This window comes from Vitis riparia, chromosome 11 (genome assembly GCF_004353265.1).
Source record: "Vitis riparia cultivar Riparia Gloire de Montpellier isolate 1030 chromosome 11, EGFV_Vit.rip_1.0, whole genome shotgun sequence".
Taxonomy (NCBI): domain Eukaryota; kingdom Viridiplantae; phylum Streptophyta; class Magnoliopsida; order Vitales; family Vitaceae; genus Vitis; species Vitis riparia.
The window spans coordinates 593,206-606,774 of NC_048441.1; the positions used below are offsets into that span (position 1 = coordinate 593,206).

At 39.0% G+C, this 13,569-nt stretch overlaps 1 protein-coding gene and 1 non-coding gene across 2 annotated transcripts; both read left to right on the forward strand.

Annotated features, from left to right (window-relative positions):
• The first annotated feature begins 9,893 nt into the window (after positions 1 to 9,893).
• Positions 9,894 to 11,629, forward strand: LOC117925330 (protein DETOXIFICATION 16-like). The gene is made up of 5 exons (XM_034844324.1): positions 9,894 to 10,398; positions 10,503 to 10,589; positions 10,711 to 10,767; positions 10,855 to 11,093; positions 11,457 to 11,629. Exons 1-5 carry the CDS (start codon positions 9,917 to 9,919, stop codon positions 11,627 to 11,629), a joined length of 1,038 nt encoding a protein of 345 aa, XP_034700215.1. The 5' UTR covers positions 9,894 to 9,916.
• Positions 11,630 to 12,490: 861 nt separating this feature from the next.
• On the forward strand, positions 12,491 to 12,686 carry LOC117925779. The gene has a single exon (XR_004653043.1). It is a non-coding gene; the product is annotated as a U2 spliceosomal RNA (small nuclear RNA).
• Positions 12,687 to 13,569: the final 883 nt, after the last annotated feature.

Consider the following 13,569-nt stretch of genomic DNA (forward strand, 5'->3'; position numbering starts at 1 on the left):
TGTGCTTTTTCACACAACAAATCCAAGAATCTCCTTTCCTTTTCTTCCTTCTTCCTCTTTTTTTTTTTCTCTCTCTCACGTATATATATCAATCCCCAAAGACCCAAATCTATTTCAAAACAAAAAAGAAAATCCCCCTTTCCTTTTTGTTCTTTTCTTCCTTTTTAAATCTACTTTCCTTTCTTTAACACTTTAAATCTCATTTCCATCCTCCATTCAGCCATGATCTGCTTTCCTTTATTTAAGGATATAAATCTCCTTGCCATGTTGCATAGAATATCCCCACATATATGCAGTCGTGTACATCAAGGATCTTCTCCGATGTGTGCATTCGAATCTCATGCAAAATAAAATAAGAATTAAAATTAGTAAAGGTCATGAAATTGAAAATTAAAACTAATTAAAATTATGCAATTAAAAACATTATGTCTATCATAGGTATACAAAAATAATTAAGACATCAGTTTACGGAATTAATCATGAATCTCATGCAATATTCTATAAAATAAATAAATAAAAGCAAATAACTAACCAAATAATAATAAATAAATAAGTAAATAAATAAATAAAATAAATAGATAAATAAATAGAAATAAGACGTCAAGTACATGTCAGCGTTAAAAATGCAAATCATGCAAATTATGCAAGTCACATAAGAATTACCTAAAAGGTAACATAGGTGGGCCAAGATGCCTACATGAACTTAAAGTGAGTGTGTGTAGGCTAGAAGGTGCCTAGGTGGGTCTTAGCGGGTCAATGTGAGTCTAAGTGGGCCTAGGGTGGTGCTTAATGGGCCAAGTGTATCTAAAAACTATCCTAAAAATGAATGAAAAGTTCAAGTCTAAATTAGGGCTGCCAAGGGTCACAATAAGGGGTTAAATAATCCATCAACCAAAGTCTCCGAGGTGGCTAAAAAAAAGGTAAGTAGCGTGAGTAGGTATGGGCCACCAAGGAGCTAATTGTAAAGTATCGAACAAGTATCTAATAAGATATGTGCTAAGAGGACAAAATTGAGGGTCTACAAATATGCCCCTCTTCGGTAGAGATCACGAGTGTAAGGAATGTGAGTAAAAAAAAAAAACGAATAATGAGTAGAGCGAAGTGAACTGTATCGAAGAACTAAAGAAGGACCAGAGATTTTGTCTTAGCACATAGCGAGAGTAGAGTCGGAACATAGGGCTGCAACGACAAGGATAGAACAACTCTATGTGGGGGAATGGCAGCAAAGAGAGAAAGGTATGTGATGAGTAGCACAAAGATGGAAAAAAGATGAAGATGATGACTCAAAGTCATGGATGAGATGAATAACTCTAGGTCATGGGCAAGATGAACAACTCTGGGTCAAAAATAGGACAAACGACTTTGGGTCGGAAATAGGATGAATGACTCTGGGTCGGAAATAGGATGAACGTCTCTGGGTCATGAGCTCAGGGCTATAAATGCTAAGAATGACTCTGGGTCAAGATGGAGTGAATGACTTCGGGTCATGAGCTCGGGGCTCTAAATCGAAAGAAATGACTCTGGGTCATAAATGAAAATAGACTCTGGGTCGAGAACTCAGGGCTCTAAATGGATAGCTGATCAGGATGATTTTCGACTCATGGTGCCGGGTCAAGGCCACTCACAAGTGGCTAAAATGATGAAACGAAACATCTAAGGGATGTGAAGGATGCAAACGACTTTGGGTTGTGAGCTCAGGGCTCAATATGTCATGAATGACTCTGGATCGTGGTGCAATGAGTAACTCAGGGTTATGATGAATAGCTCCGGGCTATAGATGGAATGAATGACTCTGGGTCATGGTGCAATGAGTATCTCAAGGTTACAATGAATAGCTCAGGGTTATGAGCTCCGGGCTTTATGACTGATCGGCTAGAAGGAAAGTGTGATACACAAACTCCAGGTCATACCACTCATGGGCGACCAAATGATGATGGTTGAGCTAGGGCTGGAAAGACTCTTGGTCTTAAATAAGAAATGATAGTTCAGGGCTACAAGGCCTGAGCCTAAGGGAAGAAAGAGAGCTCAGGGCTATAAGACTCAGGGTCTAGAAGAAATGGATAACTCAGGGCTATGAGGCTCGAGGTCTAGAAGGAATGGATAAATCGAGGCCATAAGACTCAGGGTCTATAAGGAGTGGATAGCTCAGGGCTATGAGGCTCGAGGCCTAGAAGGAACGGATAAATCGAGGCCATAAGACTCAAGGTCTAGAAGGAGTGGATAGCTCAGGGCTATGAGGCTCAGGGCCTAGAAGGAACAGATAAAAAAGACCAACTCGAAATTGGATAGGAAATAAATGGGTTCAAAGTCGTATACTCAAAGTGACAAGAGTCGGACTACTGAGCTCAAGAAGGGAAATATGACCCAATATCCAGGGTGCTCACACTGCTAAAACAACCAGTAAATCAATCATTCGCTGAAATCAATAGGTCAGAAACTGATGCATCATGACAAACCTTTGAAAAGTCTAAGCTGAAAGAACTCTCTGTGTCTGAAAAGTTGCCCTATCCCATGAACATCTGGCTAAAGGACCCACCCATGCTCCTCTGGTGAAAGCCAATGTGATCCATCTCTATCTCGACAAATCCATGTAAGGAGGTCTTGATATAATCAATCGCCGAAAGCTCCAAACTAATCTCAATCTAAAACCAAGTTGGCCACTGTCTCGATCTCAAGGATACTCAAAGAAAATGGGGAAATATGCCCCAATATAAGATTCGATATCAAAATCATGAGGTAAACAACCGACACTAATCATCCATCCTCATACCACTGCCCAAACAAATCTTACAAAGGATAGGGGAATATGCCCCAGTATGATATCTGATGTCGAAGTCATGAGATAAACAACCAACAATGATCATCCATCTATATACAACTGCCCAAACATAATCTCATCATGGAGAGGGGAATATGCCCCAGTATGGATATCTCAAAATCAATCAAACATCTCTATAATCATGGATAGGAATAGTCATATCATCCAACAACAACTAGAAACCTCAGAGAAAATGGGAAATATGTCCCAGTGTGGATATCTGACGCACAATCAAAAGGATGAATCCAACATCATCAATCAACTGTTTCCAACTCAACAATAATCCGCTAAGAAATCAGAATGAAGTATCAGTCGATTCCTCAAGGAAGACGCTCTAAATCTGATCTCAAATGAATAACCAAAATGACGAGGAATATGATAATCTTAAGAGTAGAAGCACGTCTCTGATGAATTCCTAACTAAATCTGATAGGAATCTGTTGACCTCAAAATGGGGGAATATACCCCAATATATAAAATCTATACACCGCATTGAAAACTATCTCCAACCAAAAAATGATCCACTAGTCTATCTCAAAAATACTCTACAGATGGAACCTAAAGTCATGAAAACTGCCAATGAGCTCAACAATGCTCTACTAGAATTGATATCACCTCAACATACTCCACTAGGGATCTCTGATCGATGAAAATGCCCAGGCTCAAAGAAAGTGCTCCACTAGGGGCTCATCTCAACCGAATGAAAGGGGAATATGCCCCAGTATGGATATCTGATGTCGACAAAAGGATGAATCCGATATCATCAATGAACTGTCTCCAAACTCAAAAAAATCCATCAAACATCAATACGTCAAGCAAGAGAGAGACCAAGTGCTTCCAAAAGTATCTTCCATAAAAGAAAACATGATAACGACTATACTTCATCCAGTTTACAAAAGCCTGTCCGAGTGAAGACTGTTAAAGATAACACCTGATCTCATGGCCTCAGGGTGGTCTTAAGATACGGGACGTAACCTAGGCCAGGGTGATAGGGTGAAAGAAGTGAAGGGAAACTAGGCTCAAATACCCAATGATCAAACCCATACCCTCGTGTACCGGATGTAATGCGTAGAAAAATCTCGTGAGCCATGGACCTAAAGGTAACCAAAGGAAATGTTAATGGCGAAATGAGAGAAAGGATGAGTGGTCAAACCATCAATGAAACATGTGAATGATGTGAAGAAGGTATCGAATAAAAAACGTGTATCAATATGTAGGGAATGGATAAAAAGTGGAATGAATATCTGGAAAGAGGTACTAGGATATAAAATAAGGTAATGAGAAAGTGGAATGAATGATGATCAACTCATATTAGTACAATAAAGGAAAGTCATATCACCAATGATGGAATGATGAGTAAGACAATGATCCGGAGACCCTAGTAAAAAGATTACTCATCTCTCATACCTAATACATATCAACCATGATCCGAGAAGCATAGGATACCGTAGAACTCTCACATGAATCCTCAACACTCCAAATGCATAACAAAAGTGGCTCAAGGAGTGAAAACTCATATAAAAATCTCATAAGAACCCACGATGACAAATATACCTAATAAATAGACCTCAAAAGTTAACATAAGTGCCCAATGGAGCAAGATGCCATATACAAACATATCATTGCGCTTTTTCTTTTTTTTTTTTTTTCTTTTTTTGCTTTTTTGTGTTTTTTTGATTGATTTCTTTTTTCTTTTTCTTTTTTTCATTTTTGGATGTGCATGCTCTGATCATCAATAAATCGAACTCCAATGGGAAAGATACAAGGAATGAACAAACTCTCTCAGACCACTGATGAATACATGCACCCCAACCCATGAGACAACCTCTCAAACTAAAATCTCCGAATCAATGCCAAATGATGGGATGGATGGAGTGATATGACTGCCCTCTTTTGCACCAAGATGTGAATAATCATCAACCCAAGAAATAGAAGAAATAAGATAAAGCAAATAATGATAAACGCAAGAAAGAGAATGAAAATGTAATGATAGTGAAATAGAACAAACGAGGCGATAAGGGGACGGTAACAAGAATGAGAAGATAGGCCTATAAGTCTAAAGCTCATGAGACTTTCCTAGCAAAGCATGCATATACATCAAAGGGCCATAACCCGAATGTAGAAATGGTAATCAAAGTTATAAGAAAGAAATAAGGCTATAACATACCACGTAAGGCTCAATGGGCTAGCAATGGTTTAATATATTAGTAAAGGTGATAAGGTGTGAGGCTGACAGAAATGATGGCCACCCATCCTACGACCATAATCTCAAACATAATACTTCTTCAGCTGATCCACATTGGTAGGCTCTGAAAACTGGTTTCCATCTAAGTCAGTCAACCATGCAGCCCCTTCTGGAGTCAACTCTCGAAAAACATAAGGCCCACTCCAACTAGGTCTGAACTTTCCTCTAGGGTCTCCAATCAAACCTTTGAGAATCCTCAAAACTAAGTCTCATTTTTGTAATGGTCTAGGCTTAACCCGTTTCCTGAAGGCACGAGCCATCTTCCTCTGATAGGCCTGAATATGATTGGTTGCTCTCAATCTCTTCTCATCTAAAAGGTTAAGTTGGTCAAACCGAGCCTGAGCCCACTCTGTCTCAACCGGCAAAACAGCCTCCATACCATATACTAGAGAGTAAGGTGTAGCTCCTGTAGAGGTGTGGAAAGAGGTATGGTATGCCCACAATGCAAAAGGGAGTTTCTCTAACCAATCTCGAGATGCTTCAACCATCTTCCTCAAAATCTTCTTAATATTCTTATTCGCAACCTCTACTGCCCCGTTGGTCTGTGGCCTATATGCTGAAGATCTATGGTGTCGGATGCCATACTTCTACAACAAAGTATCTACCTCAGCTCGGAAGTGCACCCCTCTATCTGAAATCAACTCATGGGGAACCCCATAGCGGCAAATGATGTGTGACCTAATGAAACTGGCATCCCTAGCAGATGTCAACTTCGCATATGATGCGGCTTCCACCCACTTGGTGAAATAATCTATGGCAACTAGGATGAACTCATGACCACTGGAAGATTTTGGTGAAACCTTCTCAATAATATCAATACCCCATACTGAAAATGGCCATGGCGAGGCCAAAGCGTGTAACTCTGATGACGGTGCATGAATGAGATCACCATGAATCTGACACTCTAGGCATTTCTGAACAAACTGACAACAATCCATCTCCATAGTCAACCAGAAATAACCCGTCCTCATAATCTTACGGGCCAGCATGTGTCCTCCCATATGCGGACCACAAACTCCTGCGTGAACCTCTCTCATCACTCGATCTACAGAGGCTCGATCTAAACATAATAGAAGCATACCATCAGTTGATTGTCTGTATAAGGTATCTCCACAAATCACAAATCTAGTGGCTAAATGCCTCAATGCTCTCTGATCCTTGGCAGTGGCTACCTCAGGGTATATGCCAAATCTAAGAAATTGAAAAATGTCATGATACCAAAGTAGATCATCCTGGACCTCTGTTTCCCCAATCAAACAACAATAGGCGGGTGCAGACCTCAACTCAATCAGCAATGGACGTATAACTACATCAATCGGAATGTCCACAAAAGAAGCTAGTGTAGCTAAGGCATTGGCGAACCGATTCTGTGCTCTAGGTAGATGAACATATCTCAAGTCATCAAATCTCGCAACCAGCAACTCCAAATAAGCATGATATGGCCTAAGCTTCACATCCCTAGTCTTCCAATCCCCCTGAATCTGTTTGAGTACCAGATTAGAGTCACCAAATACCTCCATCTGTCTAATGTCAAGCTCCAATGCAGTCTCTAAACCAAGAATACAAGCCTCATACTCAACTATGTTATTTGTGGCAGGATGTCGATCAGAGAATGTCAAACGAACGGACCTCGGAATATGATCACCCTGAGGGGATACCAACATAACACATATCCCATACCCTGACTGATTGGCTGCACCATCGAAGTACATGCACCATCCTGATAAGTTGGTCATAGCAACAAACTCCTCATCTGGAAAATCATCAACAACTGGTCTATCCTCAGATATCGGTAGTGAGGCTAGGTGATCGACGACAATACTTCCCTTAATAGACTTCTGAGAAACATACTGGATATCAAACTCTGTCAAAAGTACGAGCCATCTCATCAGTCTACCAGTCAATGCAGGTCTATCAAATAAGTATCTCAATGGATCTAGGAGGGATATCAAATGCACTGAGTACTTTGTCATATAATGCCTCAATCTCCTGGTAGCCCAGACTAGTGCTAAGCATAGGCACTCAATCATAACATATTTTACTTCATACTCCAGCATTCTCTTACTCAGATAGTAAATAGCTCATTCCTTCCCTAAGTCATCAATCTGAGCTAACATACATCCTAAGGCCATGTCTGAAACCGACAAATATAGAAGGAGTGGACGTCCTGGCGTAGGAGGCACTAAAACAAGAGGAGAAAGCAGATACCCCTTGATCTTCTCAAATGCAAGCTGACAATCATCATTCCAAACTGTTGGTTGGTTCTTCCTTAAAAGACGAAAGATGGGCTCACATATGTCTGTCAATTTGGCTATGAAATGACTGATGTACTGTGACCTACCTAGAAAACCCCTGATCTCTTTCTCAGCCCTCGGCATAGGCATGTCAAGTATGGCTTTGATTTTATCTAGGTTGACCTCTATGCCCCACTCACTGACCATATGTCCCAATAACTTCCCAGAAGTCACTCCAAAGGTGCACTTCTTGGGATTCAACCTCAATCTAAACTTCTAGATCTTCTCAAAGAATCTCTCTAGAGCCTCTGGGTGATCTGCTCTGCCCTGAGATTTCACAATCATATCATCCACATAAGCTTCAACGTCCCTATGCATCATGTCATGAAACAAAATAGTAGCGGCTCTCTGATAAGTGGCTCCTGCGTTCTTCAATCCAAATGGCATAACCTTATAGCAGTAGGTACCCCACTCAGTAATAAAGGATGTCTTCTCCATGTCCTCTGGAGCCATCAAAATCTGATTATACCCTGAAAACCCATCCATGAAAGACAACATCGAATGGCCCGCAGTGCTATCAACTAACAAATCAATATGTGGGAGAGGGAAGTCGTCTTTAGGATTGACTTTATTAAGATCTCTGAAGTCCACACAAACTCTAACTTTGCCATCCTTTTTGGGTACTGGGACGACATTAGCCAACCACTCTGGATACTCAACCATTGATATGAATCCAACACTGAATTGTTTCTGAATCTCCTCTTTCACCTGCAGACTCCAACGTGGATGTAATCATCTCAATTTCTACTTAACCGGTCTGGCATGTGGTAGGATAGGTAAGTGGTGCTGAACTATAGAGGGATCAAGACTAGGCATGTCCTCATAAGACCATGCAAAGACATCCAAGTATGACCTGAGTAAATGAATAAGTCTATCTCTCTCATCTGTAGATAGGGGTGAACCAATCTTCAGCTCTCTAGGCTGATCCTCTGTGCCAAAATCAATAGTCTCAACATCCCCTATAGCAGGTGAAACTTTCTCATCCATAGGATCAGAGTCATGATCAGAAAAGTCCCTATCTGGATCAGGCCATGCAACCTCATCATCTATATCAAATAACTGTGAAGTGGGTGAGTGGGGTGCAGATATAGGGGTACTATCACAAGAGGTAGGCAAATACTCAAAAATACTCAAATCCATAAATGAAGCAACAGAAACATTGTCAGAGCGGGAGACAAATCCCATTAAAACATCAAAAGAAAGAGGTGGGTGGGTCCACAAGGTCAGACGCTCCCTCCACTGGGCTAACAGGGCCCTCAAACAAACTACTATCATCCTCTAGAAGCTCTGGAACATGAATAATCTGGGTCCCCTCAAGAACCTCAATGGTAGACACCCCGAACATATCAAATGGTGAAGTAGGCTGAAGCTGAACAATGCTGGTAATCTGGCTCACGATCATCCTATCCATCTCATCTCGGTACTCATCATGAGGCACAACTCCATCAATCATCTTAGTAGGATCAACAATCACTCCATCATCTGTGATCTCCTCCGGAAAGCATAGAAACAACATGCTAGCTCGATCTGGAGACGTAGGAGTAGCCATAGAAACAGAAATGCCATGAGCCCTATCACTCAATTATAACTGGTGAAATAGATGCTGAAGCTCAATCTATCTATCTGTATGAACCACACTGTGAATCTCCTCTATACGGGGTCGAATCTCCGATCCTCTGACAAAGTAGTCAGCCAAACTCATCCTATAGGGTCGAATAGGATAATCAAATGGTGTGTGGGATAAACGGGCCCTCACTCTCTCCTTACGCAGTCGCGCCATGTAATGGTAATCGACCTCGTCTTTCTCTATATACTTAGGTTCAAGCATTGAAAGGCAAAGGCAACAGAGACAGTCCCACCTACTTCATACTTTATTTCCTCACAACAATCCTTTTGTATTGATAGCTTCTCTCCTTCACCAAAACTTAGCCTGATTGCTACGGATTCAAGTCTTCAAAGAAGAAAAGAAACCTTAGAATTCCTCCTCTCTACTATAATATGTGTTTGTCAAGATTCCATGAACAAGGAGCATGCCAGTACTAGAGACAAGAGACAAGAAGAATACTTAAAGAGAGAGAGAGTGAAAAAGAAAGTACGAGTTTGGGACAGAACCTGCAAATACAAAGCTATCCAACAATAAACAATTTAGAGAGCTAGAGAAAGAGTTAGAAACATAAAATCACTAGCTTTTATTCAACTTTTGTTAGTTGTTATTTCAACCAAAAACGTGGGATAGAAATTGAAGATAAAAAGGATATTTAAAATGGAAGACTCAACTGAAACTTGGTCTCCTTTTGTATTTATTTATTTCCTACTACTAATTTATCTGAAGATTGCAATCCACATTTTTAACAAATTTAATAAATTAAATCTCTCTACATGGATTGATAATATTCACACCAAATACAAACACAAAAAACTAATTTTTATGTGAGTGACACATTATGTAACATTTTCTTTGTGATGTTTTTAGCATTAATTTCACTTTTGTTTAATAGGTAGGAATGGGAAGTGCATTAGACACCTTCTGTGGCAGTCATTTGGAGCAAAACAATATCATATGCTTGGTGTACACAAGCAAAGAGCCATGGTTGTGCTTCTATTGGTTAGCATTCCTGTTGCTTTTATTTGGAACAATACAGGCCATATTCTTGCATCATTGGGACAAGATCCGGATATATCAGCTGAAGCCGGACTTTATGCTCACTTTATGATACCTAGCATTTTCGCTTTTGCGCTTCTACAATGTCATATAGGATTCTTACAAGCTCAAAACAATGTAGTTCCCATGATGATAACCACAGGATTCACAACTCTACTCCACACCCTCACTTGTTGGATGTTGGTTTTCAAATCAGGTCTGGGAAACAAAGGGGCTGCCCTTGCAAATGCCATCTCTTATTGGATTAATGTCCTCTTGTTAGCAATTTATGTCAGGATCTCCCCTTCCTGCAAGAAAACATGGACGGGTTTTTCAAAGGAGGCATTGCATGATGTGCTAAAGTTTCTCAAATTAGCTATTCCTTCAGCTATAATGCTATGGTAATATCTTTGGGTGACCTTTCACTTCAATAGCACATTTGTTGTGTGTATTAGAAATATTCGTAGATATCATGTAGTTTTATTTGTCTGGTGTCTTGGAACAGCTTGGAAATATGGTCATTCGAAATGATGGTATTGTTATCTGGTCTGCTTCCTAATCCAAAGCTAGAGACATCAGTTCTATCAATCAGGTACCATATCCCATGCTTATGCACTTGAAATAAGCATAAACCTTTAATAACCTTTGAGAATTCCTTAAAGATTACTAAACTAGTTACGTATTACTAATGGATTATGTGCATTTCATCACAGCCTTAACACATATACAGTACTTTATATGATACCCCTTGGACTTAGTGGCACAACAAGGTACTTTTCAGTAATTAGTTTAATGGTTGTAGCTCCTGAAAATCAACATGTCTCTTGAATCATTCTTCTTTCCATTTTTCTTTTTAGTACAAGAGTTTCAAACGAATTAGGGGCTGGACAACCACAAGCAGCACTTTTAGCCGTGTATGTTGCATTATTCATGGTCGCCATAGAAGGTATTTTGGTAGCCACAGCCCTGATCTTAGGACGTAACTTCTGGGGCTATTCTTACAGTAGTGAAGAAAAAGTAGTGAACTATGTTGGAGAAATGATGTTCATGCTTGCAGGATCCCACTTTATAGATGGCATTCAATCAGTGCTTTCAGGTATGTGCCAATTTGCAATATGTACTTATAATCTTTAATTTGATTCTTCATGACAACTGAAATTTCTATAATAATTTGTTTATACTAAACCTATATCCATGAAAAGATGAAAATGAATCAAAAATATATATAGCCCAGTGTTAGATAGAGAAATTATCTTCCTAAAGTATAGTCCTACGCTGTCTGCATGAAATATGATCTGAATTCACAAACATATATTGGTAGTTCCCACTTTTTGGCTCTAGGCATTTATTTCTTACTAAAGTTGTTATCAATAAGTAATGATATCACACTTACCCTATCATCTAAAAAAAGGTTAATCAACACATTAATCAATTGAGCAACTCTAATAATATTTTCCAGGCGTGGTTAGAGGAAGTGGCAAGCAAAAGATTGGGGCTTTGGTTAACCTAGGAGCCTATTATCTTGCTGGAATTCCATCTGGTGCATTATTAGCTTTCGTCTATCATATAGGAGGAAAGGTAACTCTTACTCTATTTTTAATCTTTCTCCCCACTTCTCATATTTCGTTCTAGTTTATATGCTCCAAGAAAAAGAAAAATTAACCCATTTGTACATCTACTTGGTTCACAGGGACTCTGGACAGGAATTATAGTTTCACACTTCATGCAGGCATTATTTCTTGCAATCATAATTCTTTGCACTAATTGGGAGAAGTATGGTTCTTTCATCGATGTTTGTGTATGTATGAGAATTTTCTTGTTGAATTCACTAATGCTCTATTTCATCTCTTTCTTTTGTAGGCAAAGAAGGCTACTGATAGAGTGTATGACTCAATGGTCCCTGCGAATGCAATATCATCGAGTTGACATTGAAGTAATATTTCTTTCTAACTAGATCTATAAAAATTATGCTCAATCTTGTTTGATAATTTATAATAATAAAGGTAATTTATGACTATAAAATAATTTGCTTTGAACATGTAAGCCCTGCCAGTTTGGAATAGCTCATGGTTGTTCTGTCTAGTGTTCTGGGATTGTTCGTTTCCACTAATGTAATCTTATAAGGTTAATTTTGATCAAGCAATACATTAATACTTAAAACCAAGGGTGTATTGTAGTCCTCATACTACAATAGGAATATTGAAATGACCTCATTTTTGCATCTGTTGGTTCTCATTACTATCTGTATGACTACATTGTCTTGTACCATACACCCAATTTCCATTAATCCTATCTAAACCTACTTGTTCAAAGCTTGGAACTAAGTGACTTAAACATACAATCCGCTGGAGATAGCTACAGTCCCAAACCATAGCAGATCTCCCAGCTAATTTCATTGTAGTAATAGAAAGAACATCCAGGGACCGCATATGATATGAAATGTGGCTGTAGAAGGACATAGCATAAAACGGAGTCGAGAAGACGGTACAAAGCATACCTTTCTCGGCCTTTTGGCTAAGATCAAGTGTAGTATCTGTTCTTATCAGTTTAATATCTGATACGTGGGACATCGTCCCACATGATATTAAATTTATTTTTTTAGGGGGAGGGCCCATCACAATAGCTTGCTATTGGGGTCTTCGCGCGTCGCCCTTGCGTTGCACTACTGCTAGGCCCTGGCGCACCCCTCCTATTATAGTTGATAAATTTTTACCAGCATGCCTGGGCGGGGGACGCACAAGGTCCTGTACTGTAGTTAGAATTAATTGTACTGCAGTTATAGTTGATTAATTCGTTTGTCTAATACGGTAAGATCGATCCTTCCTACTTGCTTCTGAACTTTGTTTAAAGGTTAAAAGTTGAAGAACAAACGTTGCCCATACCTTTAGTTGTGTGAACCACGTTTAGGCCCCAGCATGAAAAAATAGTTTGTATCTTTTTAACACCCAGTTCCGAAGGGAAAAAATGCTATATATAATAGCTTAAGGATTTATATAGTAGCTTAAGAACTACAATAGGTGTTGAGGTGAAGGATGGAGAGGCAATGGCCAACGGACACTATTGATAGATGGGTCCTCTATCAGGGTTGGGCGTGAGTAGATCATAGGTTACTTATTTCTGAAAATGCTTTATTGAATATGTTCTTGAAGGCTTGTAATAAACTAAAGACAAATAAATATCAACACTGTCAGTATAGTGCATTGCTTCCATTAAAGCTAAAAATTATGTTTTAATCTAAATACTACTTTTTTTTATTCTAATATATGGGAATCCACACTTAACTCTAATAAAATACCTCCTCCTCGTCCTCCTTACTATACTGGATAATATTCTAATATATGGATATACAAAAGTAAGGATAATATTATTCTTTTTTTTTAGAAATTTTTTAAATAAAAGATAATATTATCTTTTTACAATTCTTTTTTCATTAATATCCATAGTTGGTAATTTATTTGACTTTATTTTAAATATGTTAATTTGGCTTTTGAAATTATTTTGTAACAACTTGAAACACAGTTGGTAACAAGGCATTTTGAAAAAAAGGGAATATATTATGATTTAGTAATAGT